This window comes from Hypomesus nipponensis, chromosome 16 (genome assembly GCF_054491055.1).
Source record: "Hypomesus nipponensis isolate SF chromosome 16, ASM5449105v1, whole genome shotgun sequence".
Classification (NCBI taxonomy): domain Eukaryota; kingdom Metazoa; phylum Chordata; class Actinopteri; order Osmeriformes; family Osmeridae; genus Hypomesus; species Hypomesus nipponensis.
Window position 1 is genome coordinate 5,590,460 of NC_140376.1, and position 18,956 is coordinate 5,609,415.

General features: G+C 51.9%; 1 protein-coding gene across 2 annotated transcripts in view; it reads right to left on the minus strand.

Annotated features, from left to right (window-relative positions):
- The window catches only part of patj (PATJ crumbs cell polarity complex component), a 79,242-nt gene that overhangs the window by 36,666 nt on the left and 23,620 nt on the right, over nt 1-18,956 (minus strand). For both annotated transcript variants that reach the window (XM_084676360.1, XM_084676359.1), the window contains exons 19-29: nt 17,278-17,487; nt 16,556-16,666; nt 14,392-14,751; nt 13,748-13,862; nt 13,451-13,520; nt 11,692-11,772; nt 11,498-11,569; nt 10,998-11,175; nt 10,131-10,241; nt 9,731-9,790; nt 6,669-6,777 (exon numbers count right to left, since the gene is read on the minus strand). In XM_084676360.1, the coding sequence (XP_084532486.1) occupies nt 6,669-6,777; nt 9,731-9,790; nt 10,131-10,241; nt 10,998-11,175; nt 11,498-11,569; nt 11,692-11,772; nt 13,451-13,520; nt 13,748-13,862; nt 14,392-14,751; nt 16,556-16,666; nt 17,278-17,487 (1,477 nt within the window). The remainder of the gene's footprint in view (nt 1-6,668; nt 6,778-9,730; nt 9,791-10,130; nt 10,242-10,997; nt 11,176-11,497; nt 11,570-11,691; nt 11,773-13,450; nt 13,521-13,747; nt 13,863-14,391; nt 14,752-16,555; nt 16,667-17,277; nt 17,488-18,956) is intronic.

Genomic DNA, 18,956 nt, shown 5'->3' on the forward strand with positions numbered 1-18,956 from the left:
CATCACTATGAAAGGCTGGAGAGGGAACAGGGAGATGACAATGACACAGAAACGACAGCAGCTCTCCTGCATGTCACCAAAGCGGAATGAGATGGAGAACAGTGTGTGTGTGTGTGTGTGTGTGTGTGTGTAAGAGGGAGCATGAGACAGACAGAAAAAGAGTCAGAGACAGAGATGGCTAATGTCTGAAAATAAGATCACAGGCTTTTTATAAACCTTGTGTGTGTGCCGGGCACGCCGAAAACAAAGCCGAATCAGCATAATGCAGTCATGAGAGCCCTTCTGCAGTAGCAGCAGAGGTGTCAAACTGCTAGAAGGTCAGAGTGTGTGTGTGTGTCACTGTCTTTACATGCATGCATTAACAATAAATCGGGTATTGTCAGGGTATTTTTTGTGTTTTTGCGCATTTGCAAGGGACAGAATGTTTGTGTGTGTATATATATATATATATAAGGTTCAGTGTGTGTGTGTGTGAGGTGGGGATGAACCCAGCCTGGGTACTGCAGCCTCTGGCTCCTGCATCAGAGGAAGGAGGATCCTGATTACAGCTGGATGCCAGGGTTGGGGGCACAGATTAATGAGCCCTGGCAACGCTCCAGCCTGTGGGCAGCCTGATGAACGAGCCAGCCACCAGTCCACCCAGGGCACTGCCAGTCCCAGAGCAGCCTCTCAGTCTGCTCCCCCCTCCTCTCTCTCCCCCCTCCCTCTCTCTCTCTACCTCTCTGTCTCTCTCCCCCCTCCCTCTCTCTCTCTACCTCTCTGTCTCTCTCCCCCCTCTCTCTCTCTACCTCTCTCTCTCCCCCCTCCCTCTCTCTCTCTCTCCCCCTTCTCTCTACCTCTCTCTCTCCCCTCTCTCTCTCCACCTCTCTCTCTCCACCTCTCTCTCTCCTCCCTCTCTCTCTCATTTCATACACAGGCACACACACACACAATGCCTTCCATTTCAAAAAAGAGCCATGTTACTATAGCAACCACGCCTAAACCTCATTCGTGCCATTACCGTACATTACCATCCATGAGCCATATGTGGTCACTATTAAATGTATTGGCTGTTAAGTGGCTGTTTACAGTGTAGTGAGCAGCGCTAACCTGTCTGTGTGGAGATGTTATTCCAGCTTATATTCACCGTGGTACGTTGAGTGACAGGGAGCTAGCAGGAGAACGATTCAGAAGAAAGTGTTTCCGCTGACAGACAGCTACGGTGTTTATCGGTGACTGTGTGCGTCACTCTTTTCTTTATGTCTCTCTCTGTCATCCTCAGTTTCCCTCCCTCCCTCCCTCCCTCCCTCCCCCCCCCCCCCCCCCCTCCCCTTTCAACTTCTCCAGTGGAAAATCCCATACGAGTCTTGTGTGACTCCTTAAGTCCAGATGGGCAGAGAGGGGAGTGAGCGTGAAGTGTGACAGGTCCCATCTACGTATAAATGAATCCAGGAATCTGTGTGTGTGTATGTGGCACGATTCATCTCAAGAAACGGGCACAGGATGAAGTTGCAAGTCAGTGAGACTTCTGTTGTCAACAGTGAATGAGGAAATAACGAGTTGTGGGGTGCAAATAGTTTAAAACATTGCATAGTTCCAACATTGAACCCCATTCAATTTGGTGTTTCCGAAGCACACACGCTGGTAAATTGAAGAAATTGCCTAGCAACATACGACTAACAACGTGTAGTGGATAGTTAATGGGGTGATTTTTTTTCCCTCCAAAAAGCCTCAGGATTCTGTTGGTCATTACAAACGTTTAATCAAATGGATGGCCAATGACAGAAAGCCTCACACAAACGAATGGACTACAATTACAACTGACTCGTCTCGAGTGATCCTATTGGCCGGTCGCTTCCATTGGACTGTACGCGTGAAGCCTACCGCAAAACAGTGGCGAGATGCGCCCTCTGAATGACAGGTTCCGGATTCATCCAAACACACACACAGAACAGCATGTGGAGTGAGTAGCGTTTATTGCAGCCGATGACATCATTTACAAGCAGACACACACACGCACAGAGAGACAGAAGCACATCGCTGACGATGGAGGACATGGGCTGCGGCAGGCGTTCTCCAGGGCTACGATCCGACCGACACGGATCAAATCCCGGAGCCGGATGACGAACTGAGAAGTGTGAACGACCGAACCGAGCAGCCCCATTCAGAAGTGCAGCCGACCCCAACAGAGATACACACCCAAGCACTGCCGTCGGGGACACCCATGGCTGTGAGCCGACGCAGGAGAACACCAAAACAAAACCAGACGACGGCAGGAGACTCGTGAAGTTTAGACAGCGTCGCGAAACCTCCTCGGGAAAACGGGCGGGAAATCGACTGTCAAGAACCTAGATTCATTCCCAGAAGAACCCAGATAGGAAGAGTTTGGCCGTCAATGCAGTACCACGTTAGCTTAGCATACCGCCACCATTGTTTTGCTCCCCAGAGAAAGTGTCTCTCAGACAGGTACCTTCCCCACGTCACACCGGGACTAGAGGTAGAAGCTTTCAACCAGAAGCATGCCCAAAACCAGTCAACAGGAAGAGAAATGCCACCACAGTAAAAAGGAACACCATAGCTCCATAGCTCATGGAGCTAAAGGCTAGCGGTCAGCCCTGGACCCCACATTCAAGTCTCCAACAGACACTACAGTCAGCCCATCTGTCCTGCAAAGAAAGAAACACACGTTAAACTCGCGGCCGTTCATGTTAACACTCTTTCAAGAGCCCATGAAGTCTCACAACACTATGACAGACAGCTGTTTGGTTCGAGCTGACGTCGCTTGTGGACGTTTGACAGTGACCCCGGGGTATCAAGTACGGCTGCGGATACGAGAACTGAAAATGCTCCACCAACTGGCTCGCTGTGCCGCCTCTCCTTATCAGGGGCATTGTGGGGGAGAGAGGCGGGCACGTTGAGGTGCTGCAGCCATGGCGCTCCATGCACCAGCTCTCTGGGCTGTCTGGGGAAACGCCAGGAAGGAAGATGAAGACTCCTATCCACTTCTCGACTGGACAGCCCCCCCAATTAGAGTTCATTAATTAGAGTTCACAGACCGCAGGTCAACACCGGGACAATGAGAGGGAGGGATCGCATGGGAGTAGAGGGATGGAGAGAGAGACAGAGGGATGGAGAGAGAGGGAGGGATGGAGAGAGAGGGAGAGAGAGAGAGGGAAGAAGAGAGAGGGAGGGATGGATGGAGAGAGAGAGAGAGGGAGAGAGAGGGGTGGAGAGAGAAACAGAGGGATGGAGAGAGAAGGACGGATGGAGAGGGGGATGGAGAGAGAGGGAGAGAGAGAGGGAAGAAGAGAGAGGGAGGGATGGATGGAGAGGGATGGAGAGAGAGAGGGAGAGAGGGAGAGGGATGGATGGATGGAGAGAGAGATGGATGGAGAGAGATAGATGGGAAGGAGGGGAGAATGAATGAAGAGGGGGTGGAAGGATAGGTTGATGGAAGTGAAGGAGGGAGAAAAAAAAACAAGGGGAAAACTAACATACAAGGACTGTACTCCAGAGAGAGAGTGAGAGAGAGAGAGAGAGAGATGAGGAGAGAGAAAGAGGGAGAGACGGAGAGAGATAGGACAGTGTGCTTATCTCAGCCAGGGAGTCTCCTGTCTGTGGTTAATTAAGGGTCTAACAGTGATTGAGCAGTCCTGGCAGCTGGGGCTATACATCTCAGCCCAGACACAACCAAACAGAGCCCAGAGAACAAGGCAGCCATGAGAAAACTGTCAGGCTTCGTGATCTACCCAGGGCATGGATGCCCATAATGCACTGCCTCAACAGCACATTCATATTTGACAAGTGTACATTTGTTCACCTGTATGACAAAATAGCTTCTTTTTTTCTGGGCCACGAGCTAGACTACTGTATGTCAGAGAGTGTTGGTAGAAAGCAAGCTGTGCGTTTGTATATTTTCAAATGTAAATATATAACTGCTGGTGCTTTTCAAGCCAGATCATTGGACTGCAGTGATTAAAGACAAAGCATGAAACTCATGAATGTTCATGTTTCGATAACGTGTTGGGAATATAAACTAGATCAGAAGCAGCTTTCAAAAACAGGCGAGCACACACACTCGCACGCACGTACACACACACACCCCTCTGCCCACTAGGCTAGTCCCCAAACCCTTCACATCACATCAGCTCAGATCACCACACTGCCAAGCATTGTTAAAAAAAGAAAAGAAAATGGAGACTGTGTGTGTGTGTGTGTGTGTGTGTGTGTGTGTGTGTGTGTGTGTGAGTGACAGGACCATATAAAAGGAATAATGATAGTGAGGCTGGCAGCTCCACATTCATCTGACATCATCGCAGACCTCAGGAAGAAAACAGCCCAAACGTGTTTGGATTCCCTCAAATTGCTATTCCTCTGAAGTCGTCTGAAGGCACAAACATCCTCAGCGATTGTTTACGACTTCACTTAAGCTAAATCGCTACTTTCATAATAACAGGCATGGAGAATTTATAACTGTACACTACACACAGGAATGAACCATTCACACACAGAGCACTCGGTACAACCAATCACACGATTGCATCTGAACACAGACAGGCAAGTGTTCTAACCATTTCTCAGGGGTCTATCATGGACTAATGGATAAGCCCACCAAAAACAAACAGGAAATCACCATGCACATGTTCATGCATCATCGGTGACACAGACCGCCACGCACAGACGTGTGAGTCATCGTGTGCTTCTAACAGGATGTTACCTACATGCATCAGAGGAGCTGAGTGCTTATCCATGTAGTTTGCGGTGTGTGTGTGTGTGTGTGTGTGTGTGTGTGTGTGTGTGTGCGCGTGCGTGTGTTTGATGCAGCATCTCAACCAATCTTTTCCACTGAGCACCAGGCTTGGGGCGAGCTCAGCTAACACTGTAGCAGGGAGCTTGGCTCTTTGCTACACTGTGTGTGTGTGTGTGTGTGTGTCGGTCGGTGTGTGTGTGTGTATGGTAGGTGTAGGCTCTATTTCACAGCTGTAAAACACTTGGAAGTGCATACATGTTGTTTGCACATAAAATATTTATTTCATGAATACTGTGTGTCTCGGTGTGTCTGTGTGTGTTTAAGTGTGTGAGAGAGTCTCTCTGTGTGTCTGTGAGTGTGTGTGTGTGTGTCTGTGAGTGTGTGTGTGTGTGTGTGTAACAGGGGTCCAGCAGGTCTGGGACTTGGCAGAGTGTCTAGATGAGGATGGTGTAGTGTCACACGGAACAGTAGCCCAACCTGCTGTGTTATCCATTAGACTGATCCTACAGCTTTAACACACTCACACACACACTCACACACACACACAAAGAGATAGGCTGCTCCAAAAGGGCCTCCAACCAGCAGTGAAAAAATAGACACACAATGGATGGCTTGCCTGTACCTTAACCTCTATACCTCCCTCCCACCCCTCTGTCTCTCTGTCTCTCTCTCTCCCCCTCTCCTCCCCCGTTCTCTCTACGGCCCCTCCCTCTTTATCCCCATCTCCCTTCCCATCCTCCCACCCCGTGCCCTTTCCAACGCCGCGTCATCCCCCTCTCCCTCTCCTCCTCTCATCCCCCTCTCCACTGCAGTCGTTTTTTTCTCCCAGAATCCACAACAGATGGGCCCATTCAGTCACAGCAGCAGGATGACTCCCCTCAGAGCGTTAGCCAGTTCTGGGATGCGGGCTTCCAGGAAAAGGGACATGTTCTGTCTGTGTCTCAGGTCTCTACGGGTGTCAAGGAAATCGCTGGATCAAAAACCAAACCGGGATGACTTCAAATTGTGGAGACTTTTGGGAATATACCACATGTTTCAGTGTTGGGGTTCAGGGCTGTATTGTGATCCATCCAACACGCACGCTCTCTCTTTTTGTCAGTCCACCATCTCTCTCGATGTCTTTCTGTTTCACTACTCTCTCTCTCTCTCTCTGATCCCCAACCCTCTCTCTCTCTTTTTGTCTACAGTCTTGTTTGCTCTCTCATCCCCCTCTCTCTACCTTTACACGACACCCCCCACTCTCTCTCTCTCCCCCTTTCACTCTCCCTCTCTTTTGAGAAAGTATTTATCTCCACAATGGCAGCCATCAGTATTCTATGGAGGCTGTCCCCTGTGGATGACCTCATCATGCTGATCCTAGATCAGGAGGCAGAGTGGCAGCACTTAGCTTGGATTGATCAGAGGGAGAGGGGGAGGGGATGAAGGAGAGAGAGAGAGAGAGAGAGAGAGATGAGGGGATGAAGGGGAGGGGATGAAGGAGAGAGAGAGAGAGATGAGGGGATGAAGGGGAGGGGACGTAGGAGAGAGAGAGAGAGATGAGGGGATGAAGGGGAGAGTGGGAAGAGGGATGAGGGAGAGTGGGAAGAAGAGAGAGGAAGGTGGACGTCTGACAGAGTATGCCTTTGCTCATGTATGTACGTTAATCAGAGAGGTATCGGACTGGACTAGGGGGGCTGAAGCCCAGATGTGCCAGACTCACGCACACACCCCCACAGTCTGTGCCAAGACAGATGGCACTTAACGTCGAGGCGGAATCAAGTCCAATGACCTCCCTTTGCGTCTGAATCCTGACAGGGACCCCTCCCCTCCAGTACGAGGAGGACAGGGACGGTAGAGACCGGCGGTGCGATCAGACATGCTGGAAGAGGACGGATGAGACTCCCCACTCCCCCCAACACACACACAAGACCACACAGGAGGACAGGAAGTGGGGCCTGACCTTTGACCTCCTCCAGCTCCTCCATGTCCTGATCCTCGTCCACCTGGCTGGGGGGGCGGTAGGGAGGGGGGAGTCTCGTCGGAGGTGGGGGCCCGCCCGGTACTGCCTTCTGGTGGTGGTCAGAGGGTGGGGGGGTGGGGGGGACGACGACAGAGAGTTAGACCTTTACAAGACGGCAATGAGTACCCAAATCTAGAGGCATGAAGTCCTAGGCATGACAGGGCGGAAAACCCTCCAGTTTGAGAGAAGAAGAACATGTGACGGGGTAGAGGAAGTCCAAACCCCCTCCAGTTATGGATGAGAAGGTGTGTGAGATTGAGTGACAATTCTAAAGCCCTCCAGTGATACGGCAGAGAAACCTGAGTGTCGGGTCGAGTGACAGGCTTTGGACTCATTTTAGCTCCCACTTCAGACCGTGACAATCTGAACTAGGTGTATTAGCACTTTTAGGACAGGTCATAGTGTGTGTGCGTGCGAACAGTGGCTTTCCCTCCTGATTCTTTAAAACCACCCCCCCCTCCCCTCCCCTCCCCTCCCCTCCCCTCCCCTCCCCTCCCCTCCCCTCCCCTCCCCTCCCCTCCCCTCCCCTCCCCTCCCCTCCCCCCTCCCCTCCTGTGTTTCTGCCCCTCTATTTATCCACAGTGATGTAGTAGCAGAGCTGGGCTGGTTAGACCAGCCAGGGAGGATGGAAGGGTGAAAGGTAGGACAGATAAAGGAATGAAGGATGGAAGGCTGAAAGGAAGGAAACCAGGAAGGGAGGATTGAAGGACGAACGGACGAAAGAAAGGAAAAATTCAACAAAGCAAAGAACAAAGCAAATAGTATATCTCTTCATACCATAATGCATCTCTATTTCAACCCAGTAGTGTTCATGACCCACATCTGATACAGTATACTTTAATTGAAAACTGTTGGATTTTACGGTATATCATCCTCGATCCTCCTAGAGGACATGATGCCGATAAGAACATTGTTTAAAGGGTTTTAATTAATAGACACCACTCTAATCAAGCTATCCTCCCAAGGGATCCAACTGCTGGTGAGATCTTGATTGGCTCCAGTCATTCCCTTGAGATGAGGCCTTCTCCTTAAACATGCCTCTCTCTTTCTCTCCCTCTCTTTCCCAACCTTGGCCTCTCTTTCCTTCCCTCTTACATGCATCACAGAACAACAAACACCGATGGATGAGGATATGTCAATGCCACTTAATGGTATGCAATATATTCAACAAGCCCTCTTCTCTCTCTCCTCTCAGTCTCTCCTCTCTTTCTCTGTGTCTCACTCATCCTCTCTTACCATCCTCGAAGAATGAGAGAGGAGAGACCACCTCTCACTCTCTCTCTTCTCAGTCTCCCTGTCAGTCTCCTCTCTCTCAATCTCCTCTCTCCTCTCACTCCCTCTCCTATCAGTCTCTCTCTTTCTCGCTCAGCTGGCCTCACAGTCTTCCTGTAAAACATGGCGTGTGTGGGGTGTGTGTGAGGCGAGTGTGAGACCTGTATGTCTGTATTCTTCCTAGTGCAGGACCCCTGTGAGGATGTCCTCATGTGTGGCCGTCAGCCTGTCTAACACCTCAGGACAGTGTGGTGGTCAGCCTGTCTAACACCTCAGGACAGTGTGGTGGTGAGCCTGTCTAACACCTCAGGACAGTGTGGTGGTCAGCCTGTCTAACACCTCAGGGCAGTGTGGTGGTCAGCCTGTCTAACACCTCAGGGCAGTGTGGTGGTCAGCCTGTCTAACACCTCAAGGCAGTGTGGTGGTCAGCCTGTCTAACACCTCAGGACAGTGTGGTGGTCAGCCTGTCTAACACCTCAGGGCAGTGTGGTGGTCAGCCTGTCTAACACCTCAGGGCAGTGTGGTGGTCAGCCTGTCTAACACCTCAGGGCAGTGTGGTGGTCAGCCTGTCTAACACCTCAGGGCAGTGTGGTGGTCAGCCTGTCTAACACCTCAGGACAGTGTGGTGGTCAGCCTGTCTAACACCTCAGGGCAGTGTGGTGGTCAGCCTGTCTAACACCTCAGGGCAGTGTGGTGGTGAGCCTGTCTAACACCTCAGGACAGTGTGGTGGTCAGCCTGTCTAACACCTCAGGACAGTGTGGTGGTCAGCCTGTCTAACACCTCAGGACAGTGTGGTGGTCAGCCTGTCTAACACCTCAGGGCAGTGTGGCTGTCAGCCTGTCTAACACCTCAGGACAGTGTGGTGGTGAGCCTGTCTAACACCTCAGGACAGTGTGGTGGTCAGCCTGTCTAACACCTCAGGGCAGTGTGGTGGTCAGCCTGTCTAACACCTCAGGACAGTGTGGTGGTCAGCCTGTCTAACACCTCAAGGCAGTGTGGTGGTCAGCCTGTCTAACACCTCAGGACAGTGTGGTGGTCAGCCTGTCTAACACCTCAGGACAGTGTGGTGGTGAGCCTGTCTAACACCTCAGGGCAGTGTGGTGGTCAGCCTGTCTAACACCTCAGGACAGTGTGGTGGTCAGCCTGTCTAACACCTCAGGACAGTGTGGTGGTCAGCCTGTCTAACACCTCAGGGCAGTGTGGTGGTCAGCCTGTCTAACACCTCAGGACAGTGTGGTGGTCAGCCTGTCTAACACCTCAAGGCAGTGTGGTGGTCAGCCTGTCTAACACCTCAGGACAGTGTGGCCGTCAGCCTGTCTAACACCTCAGGACAGTGTGGTGGTCAGCCTGTCTAACACCTCAGGGCAGTGTGGTGGTCAGCCTGTCTAACACCTCAGGACAGTGTGGTGGTCAGCCTGTCTAACACCTCAGGGCAGTGTGGTGGTCAGCCTGTCTAACACCTCAAGGCAGTGTGGTGGTCAGCCTGTCTAACACCTCAGGACAGTGTGGTGGTCAGCCTGTCTAACACCTCAGGACAGTGTGGTGGTCAGCCTGTCTAACACCTCAAGGCAGTGTGGTGGTCAGCCTGTCTAACACCTCAGGACAGTGTGGTGGTCAGCCTGTCTAACACCTCAGGACAGTGTGGTGGTCCGCCTGTCTAACACCTCAGGACAGTGTGGTGGTCAGCCTGTCTAACACCTCAGGACAGTGTGGCTGTCTGGTTGCTTACCGGCATGGCTTTCTTCTTTGCCTTGTGTTTGATGTAACTGGGGGCTGTTAAAGACACAGGCTGAGGGCACACACACACACACACACAAACAGGCACGCGCATGCACAGACAGACAGGGACAAAGAAGGGGTGTGTAACGATTTTCATTGTAAGATATAAGATACCAATCACCAACCCGAAACAACAAAGTGGAAACAAATCTAGTCTACATCGAGCAGGGAGCCAGGTGTGTGAAGAGATAACAAAAGTGTGTGTGTGTGTGTGCACGTGCTTCTCCTGGAGTGTGTGTGTGTGCGTGTCCATCGGTATATGTGTGTGAGTCGGCGTCCCTTGGCTTGTGCGTGCGGGTGTGTCTCTCCCTTGTGTGTGTCCCATGTTGTGTGTGTCTGTGTGTGCTCACCCGTGGGGTAGCAGACAGACTCTGCACGATGAACACCACTGGACTGGGTGCTGCCTTGATGGCCTGGACTGCATCCTCATGACTGGCACTCTGGAGATCCACACCGGATACCTGCGAGAGAGGGGGATGGAGGGAGGGAGAGAGAGAGACAGATGGAGAAAATGAAAAAAAGAGAGAGGGAAAGGGGATGGAGAGAGGGAGTGAGAGCCTGGTACTACTAGCCTGGTACTACTAGCCTGGTACTTCTAGCCTGGTACTTCTAGCCTGGTACTACTAGTCTGGTACTACTAGCCTGGTACTACTAGCCTGGTCCTACTAGCCTGGTACTTCTAGCCTGGTACTACTAGCCTGGTACTACTAGCCTGGTACTACTAGCCTGGTACTTCTAGCCTGGTACTTCTAGCCTGGTACTACTAGTCTGGTACTACTAGCCTGGTACTACTAGCCTGGTACTACTAGCCTGGTACTACTAGCCTGGTACTTCTAGCCTGGTACTTCTAGCCTGGTACTACTAGCCTGGTACTTCTAGCCTGGTACTACTAGTCTGGTACTACTAGCCTGGTACTTCTAGCCTGGTACTTCTAGCCTGGTACTACTAGTCTGGTACTACTAGCCTGGTACTACTAGCCTGGTACTACTAGCCTGGTACTTCTAGCCTGGTACTACTAGCCTGGTACTTCTAGCCTGGTACTACTAGTCTGGTACTACTAGCCTGGTACTTCTAGCCTGGTACTACTAGTCTTGTACTACTAGTCTGGTACTACTAGCCTGGTCCTACTAGCCTGGTCCTACTAGCCTGGTACTTCTAGCCTGGTACTACTAGCCTTGTACTACTAGCCTGGTAACAGGCAGAGTGTGGGTGCTCACCTGCAGGATCTTGTCTCCAGTCTTGAGAGCGTGTGTGCGTCCGGCTGGGCTGTCAGGCAGCACATGCTTGATGAAGATGCCCTTCAGCTCCTCCCCGTTCCGCAGGCGCTTGATGACGCTGCGCCCGCCCACGATGCTGATGCCCAGTGACTCTCCCGGCTCCTGCCACACCTCCACTCTGCAGGCATGCAGCACGGCCACGCACACACATACACACACACACGTTAACACATCATTAGGGAGTCAGATGGCTGAGCGGTTAGAAAATTGGGCTATTAGTCAGAAGGTTGCCGGTTCGATTCCCGAATCGTGCTAAAAATGACGCGTCCTTGGGCAAGGCACTTCACCCTACTTGCCTCGGGGGAGAATGTCCCTGTACTTACTGTAAGTCGCTCTGGATAAGAGCGTCTGTTCAATTACTAAATGTAAATGATAGAAGAGCACAATATTCAGCAGCAGACAAACACATGCAACGTGTGCATCATCTCCAGCACCCTGACCTCCGTGGGGGGCCCCAGTGGCTGAAGGTCGGAGTCTCTTCCCCCTCTCCCTCCTCCCTCTCTGGTAGGTCACTACGAGTGGACACACACACACACACACACACACACTTAGGATAAGCCTTATTCTTACCCTAAAGTTTACCCAGAGGGATCCAGAACAATGTCGTTATGGATGTGTGATGTCATCCTCCTACCTCTGGTCTCCTCTGATTGGTGGAGCTGCTCCACCCTGGCTCCTCCTCTTCCTCTTTTCGGTGTCGATCACACGCACAGACCTGGCCAACAAAACCCACACTTCACGGATCTACGTCATCATATGATTTGTAAGTAAATAATAAGATACTATAAACAACAGCTTTCCGTTGAGCAGTTTTATCCCAGCCGTTTTATTCGGTTCTGCCTCACTTAGGTTTCACTGTCTGTCTTATGAACAGTCTCGCAAACAACACGCTGCTTAATGGCAGTTCTCCTTCTCTAAGTTAAGTCGGTGTGATTCCGAGACCGGATTGGATATCAGGCCCACGCAGCCAATCACAAGCCTTTGATCTATTCGACAGCCTGCAGACAAAAAGGGCTTCTGTGATTACGTTCTTAAAAGCCTTGTCCCAGATCCATTTCCTCTGGGTCTATTTCACAGCTCTCAGGTACATGAACACTTTCCAGAGGCACAAAGAAAGCTTATGGACTGGTTTGCTATTCACACCCAACGACAGTGAGGGAGAGAGAGACTTGTTTAACATGGATTCAAGGACCAGAAGGCAGTGGGGGGGGGTGATGGAGAGGGGGAGGGGGGGAGAGGAGGCACCCTCTGGTTAACTACAGTTTAATAGAGTCGATCGAGAACGGAGGGGGGACGGAATAGGCGAAGGCATCTCAGTGCAGCACATCACCATTTTGACTGTAGTCGGGGAAACTTATCCTTGGGATTCCTGAAGAGCTTAAACATTGAGAATGTGATAATAACAGTCTCAAGTACTGAATACTGATACTGTGTATAGTATTGTGACACTGTGTCTGAAGTATATGGCTACTCTGCAGTCTCTATGTAGTATACTGATACTATGTATGTAGTATACTGATATATACTGTATGTAGTATATTAATTCTCTGTATGTAGTATGCTGATACTATGTATGTAGTATACTGATTCTATGTATGTAGTATACTGATACTATCTATGCACAGTGTTAGAGATTGATGTCTTTTAATATAGGCTGAACAAGTATTGTACAAGGCCTCACGCAAGAGACCTTGTTAACTTGTATCACCAGGGCGTTTGTTGTTGTGTGGGGCTCTGTGTGTGTAACTGTGTGTGTGTGTTTTACTGTGCAGGTGTGTATGTGTGTACAAGCGTGCTCCCCTTACTCCTTGTGTTCTCGCTGCACTGTTGTTGTGTGTCGGTGCTCCACAGGAAGCAGGCCTCCCTCCCCCTCCAAACCCCTCGAAATGACAGCTAGCACCGCATGAGTGTGTGTGTACGTGTGTGTATGTGTGTGTGAGACCTTCCTCTGTGATCTCTTCCTTTCATCCTGGCTGGCACAAACGCACAAGCGCGCTGACAAACACTCGGGGTTTACAAGCGCGGTGCAAAGGAAGCAGTCACATCTGAGTGTGTGTGAGTGGGTTGTCTTCATGGCCCCCTCTGTCCAGCAGAGGGAGCTGCAGGCCCACAAGAGAGCCCCTTCACCCACACAATGGAGATCAGAATGTTCTGCTACGGAGAAGGAAAACCTCTGAACTGAATGAAGGCTTGTTCCACGTCGACTCCGATAGATAACATTTCAGGCTTTGAATGAACACGGAGCAAATTGGATACATACGTATTGGATGTACTTGATATAGTATGAAGCTGTTAAAAGTTGGGTTGGCCTGTGTGTGTATGCATGCGTGTGTGTGTGTGTATAGGCTATATGGGTAGGTGTGTGTATTTGTGTGTGTGCTTGTGGTACTGACTCTGTGTCTGTGTCAGTCAAGGTGAGTTCTGAGTCAGCCTCGCTGTCTGCCCAGGAATCCAGTGACTGTCCTGTGGACACACACACACACCCAGAGGGTCAAATAACAACGCTCACAAGGTCTGACCGTATACACACACACACACATTAACACAAACACACACAGTGACTCAAATAGCAAATATATGACTCACATGCCATACTGTAAATACGTAAACACACACACGCATACTTTAGATAAAGTGCATATGTACATAAACGTACACACACACACACACACACACACACCAAGCCTCACCAAGGGAAAGCTGACCAACTGGCATTCTGGGTTGTGGGTCTGGTCTCTGAATCTCGTCCACAACACTTCCTGTTTGACCTTCGTCCTCGTCGTCATCCTCCTGTCGCTCTGCAGCCTATCAGGTGAGAGGGACATCAGACGTCTGGGACCTCATCCCGGGACGATGACTCGCACAATCAGCAGGGGACAGCATGGTCCTAGCTACAGCATGGTCCTAGCTACAGCATGGTCCTAGCTACAGCATGGTCCTAGCTACAGCATGGTCCTAGCTACAGCATGGTCCTAGCTACAGCATGGTCCTAGCTACAGCATGGTCCTAGCTACAGCATGGTCCTAGCTACAGCATGGTCCTAGCTACAGCATGGTCCTAGCTACAGCATGGTCCTAGCTACAGCATGGTCCTAGCTACAGCATGGTCCTAGCTACAGCATGGTCCTAGCTACAGCCTAGCTGCTGGCTAAATACCTGTTGATTTCAAAGAAAACACACACCTTTCTCTCGTTTGATTTGCAACTTGCTTGAAATGGAAATGGGCCTAATGTAATGTTGTATTCATGAAAACAAGTGTTTCTCTGTTAGTTGTTTAGAGCTTTAAAGGAATTTGGGGGCCTTTGTGATACATTCATACAGGAGTTCTCTTTTACCTGTTCAGCTGGTGGTGGGAGGCTGGAGGAGGAGTCCAGGCGCTTCCATTCTTCCCAGGATGGAGGCATCTTTCCGGGGTAGGACGGCGCCGCTTCCCCCTCCCCTACCTCCACCTCCACCTCCCTCTCTGCCTCCTCCTCCTCATCCACAGCCATCTCTCGCTCCTGGAGGGGGAGGGTGGGGGTGTGGGCGGGGGTGCGTGAGGGGGTCAGCGTGGGGGTGGGGTGGAGGAGGAGGGCGTTGGTGAGAGGTGAGGCGTAGCGAGGGAGGCCTCCGTCCAGGATGAGCTCTGGTTCCTCCTCCTCCTCCTCCTCTTGCTGCCGCAGGTCCTCTGGGAGGATGGAGCCGTCGCCGAAGCCCTGCAGAAACACACACAAACCAGATGAGCACACACCTTCAGTTGAGTGCGTCGAGCCAGTTCTCAACAGCATGTGAACAACGGGAAGTCTTTAAACACCTCAGCTAATCACCTCGGCGTCCGGTGGACTGAAAAACCTCAACTCGCTCCAACGCCGTCCGAACAGTACGAAGCTGTAGACTGTTGTCTCAGGACTGCACTCAGACAGATTGCACTTATCTTAATATTATACCTGTTACACGGCGTTCCCTCCTAAGGAGTCAGTGGCGACTAAGAGCAGTCCATACCACAGCCCTGCGCTCTGACTTATAGACAACTATAATCAAGGTAAGTGGCTTATCATAGCAAAGTGGAGTGCTTATAAATTAACTGCATTTTTAAGAGGTGCTTTCACAAGCACCGCTGTGTGTGTGTAGGCGTGTGTGTGGAGGTGTGTGTGTGTAGGTGTGTGTGTAGGTGTGTGTGTGTGTAGATGTGTGTGCAGGCGTGTGTGTAGGTGTGTGTGTAGGTGTGTGTGTGTAGGTGTGTGTGTGTGTAGGTGTGTGTGTGTGTAGGCGTGTGTGTGTGTAGGCGTGTGTGTAGGTGTGTGTGGAGGTGTGTGTAGGTGTGTGTGTGTGTAGGCGTGTGTGGAGGTGTGTGTGTGTGTAGGTGTGTGTGTGTGTAGGCGTGTGTGGAGGTGTGTGTGTGTGTAGGTGTGTGTGTGTGTAGGCGTGTGTGGAGGTGTGTGTGTGTGTAGGTGTGTGTGTGTGTAGGCGTGTGTGTGTAGGTGTGTGTGTAGGCGTGTGTGTGTGTAGGTGTGTGTGTAGGTGTGTGTGTGGAGGTGTGTGTGTGGAGGTGTGTGTGTGTGTAGGCGTGTGTGTGTGTAGGTGTGTTAGGCGCTTCAACATCAACCTTGACCGGTCCCTTCACTGCCTATGTATGACCTTTGGAACTTTATGACCCGTTCCCTGTGAGAACAGGGCTTTGTCAGAGTGGGCCATCGCCGCGGACGACGGCTGGATGGCTTTATCGTCCTCATCCCAGCCTTCTGATGTGTGACAAATGGCTTTGGTGTTGGGGGCGGCATATAAAGAAGGACAAGAGGTGAGTGCGTGCGCGTGTGTGTGTGTGGAATGGGCGTCCACATCTTGAGGTCACGTGTTAATAGCGTGGGCGACGCTACACGCAGCTCCACTCGGATGATCTCCGGGCGGTCGGGCAGGAGTCCAGGCTAGCGTGTGGTCGTGTGCGTGCGGGCCCTCCCAACACACTCACACACACACACACAGTGGCCAGGCTGCAGCCCACAGAGAGTCTGAGGCCGGTGCTGGGGGTCCTCAGGAGCGCGCTTGTCCTCAGAACACAGTCATCCCAGACGCACTTAAAGAAACGTCCCCCCTCCTCCCTCCTCCCCCAAGCCCCCCCCCCCGGTCGAGCTGAGAGCGCACTTTTAGACGTCCTGACCGCCGTGCCGACTCAGCGCTTTCCTCCCTGAGAGGGGAGGGTGGTGGGGGGCACAAGACGAAAGGAGAAGAGGAGAGCGTTCTCTCTCCCCCCCTCCACCCCCTCCCCCTCCCCCCCACACAGACACGCACACAAGCCCCAACCCCTTCGCCAATTTACGGTGAAAAATGAGCACGGGTCGAAAATCTTAATGGGACAATTAGTCTCGTTTTTTGGTAGATTTACGGCAGCCACTTGGAGCTCTGCTCTGACGATACATCCTGGCTCAAAAATTCAAGGGTACACAACGCAGTATGAACCGAGGAGAGAGGGATGGAGAGAGGGATGGAGCGAGGGATGGAGAGATTGGCTCCTGCAGTTACCTTGGGCACAGGCAGGTGAGTGAGTGGGAGAGACGCGCGCTGGTCTCTGCTTCCTGTCGGCCCCTCGGAGGGTGCCTGGGGCCCCGGGGCCCTCACCTCAGCCCCCTCCACCTACACGTTCAAAAACACACACAGGACAATTAGCCCCTGACGCTAAACACACACAGAAAGAGAGAGAGAGAGAGAGAGACAGAGAGAGACAGAGAGACAGAGAGAGACAGAGAGACAGAGAGAGACAGAGAGAGAGAGAGAGACAGAGAGAGAGACAGAGAGAGAGAGACAGAGAGAGAGACAGAGAGAGAGAGAGAGAGAGAGAGAGAGAGAGAGAGAGAGAGAGAGAGAGAGAGAGAGACAGAGAGAGAGACAGAGAGACAGAGAGAGAGAGAGAGAGAGAGAGAGAGAGAGAGAGAGAGAGAGAGAGAGACAGACAGAAAGAAGCAGTGAGAGACAGAGACAGTAAGAGACAGTGAGAGAGAGAGAGAGAGAGAGAGAGAGAGACAGAGAGACAGAGAGACAGAGAGACAGAGAGACAGAGAGAGAGAGAGAGAGAGAGACAGTGAGAGAGACAGTGAGAGAGACAGTGAGAGAGAGAGAGAGAGAGACAGAGAGAGAGAGACAGAGACAGTGAGAGAGAGAGACAGACAGAGACAGTGAGAAAGAGACAGACAGAGACAGTGAGACAGTGAGACTGTGAGAGACAGAGAGAGAGCTGTGTGTCGTACCACCAGGGGCTTGCGGAGCCCCAGGGTGACGGGGCCAGACGGGGCAGCCTTCAGCACCTCCACGGCCTGCTCCAGACTGCAGGCGTCCAGCCGCGTGGCGTTGACGAACACCAGCTGGTCCCCCGGGAGCACGGCCCCGCCGCGCTCCGCCACGCCCCCGGGCACCAGCGAGCGCACCACGATGACGGAGCGAGAGGGGTCCACCGGATCCTGCGGGGGGCGCCAGAGACCAGGGAGAGGAGAGGGAGAGAGAGGAGATGAGTGGAGGAGAGGGAAAAAAGAGATGAGGGGAAGAGCGGGAGAGAGGAGATGAGGAGAGGTGGAGAAAGGAGAGGTGGAGATGAGGGGAGGAGAGGTGGAGAAAGGAGAGGTGGAGAGAGAAGAGGTAGAGGAGAGGCGATGGAGAACATTAGAAGCTGTTTCCATAAACAGATCCAGTGCAGGACCATCAGACACCATCATCATCATCAGCATTCAATACTTTACCACCACTGACCCCTGTGAAACATCGAATGACTCAAACTAACGGAGAGGGATGTGTGTGTGTGTGTGTGGAGGGGGGAGACAAGAGACATCTATTCTAGTCTTATTGCCTTCTGCCATCTCTCACTCCAGCCCTGACAGTGTGTGATGGGTCAGTGCACTAACAGTAACCACTTTGGCAGTGCGGGAAGTGTCCTTGAGCTGGACAGTAAAGCGTGTGAGGTCACGGGCGTGAGAGGTGAGGGGGTGTCGGAGGGGCAACCGTCAAAATCGGAGGGGAATCGACGGCAGACGGTGAACACACACACCGACAGACACACACACACATAAAGACACACACACATACAGACACACACACACACACACACACACAGTATTGGCCTACAACAGCGAACACGCTTCTCGCACGTTTAAACAAAACCGCAAGGCGACACAGAGGAGAGCAGCACTGTCATCGCAAACAGGAAACGGGTAGAATTGGATGAGTCTCCTGCAGTCAGTCCACCCCCCGCCACCACCACCTCCTCCCCTCATCCCTCTCGTCCACTCAGCCCTCCCTCCCTCACCCTCCCCCCCATCCCAGAGGACAGACAGGTGAATTTACCGGAGGCCTCGACACAGCTCTTCCTGTCCAAGTGTCAGAGGTATCAATCACCTACAAAGGCATGCCCGGCTGTAAAACTGCAATTCAGCACCAATTTGATGCCGAGGACAATATATTTGATGACCCATATGGACGGCTTTTAATGTGACGAGCGGCCATATAAAAGTGATTAACAAGTGGTTATTTCAGGATAACAACTAAGGCTGTACAACTGTAATTACTGAGGACTATCTATCTGTCTATAGGAAGGGAAGGGGGGGGGGGGGGTCGTAATTCTAGCTGCGGGGGCTGGGAGGTGATGTGTGTGTGTGTGTTTGGGAGAGCGAGTTGGTGCTGAACAGGTGGGAAGAGAGGACTGTGCTTCTGAACAGGAACGCAGACTCCCTTCCTGTGGGAGCTCAATGGGAGGGTCATGTGAGGGAGGGAGGGAGAGAGGGGGAGAGAGAGAGAGAGGTAGAAAAGGGATGGAAAGAGCGAGAAAGAAAGAAAGAAAGAAAGAGAAGAGAGGGGATGAAAAGAGAGGGAGAAGGGACAAATGGAAGGAGGCAGGGAGAGAGAGGGACCAGAAGGGTCGAGTTAAAGAGGATGACAG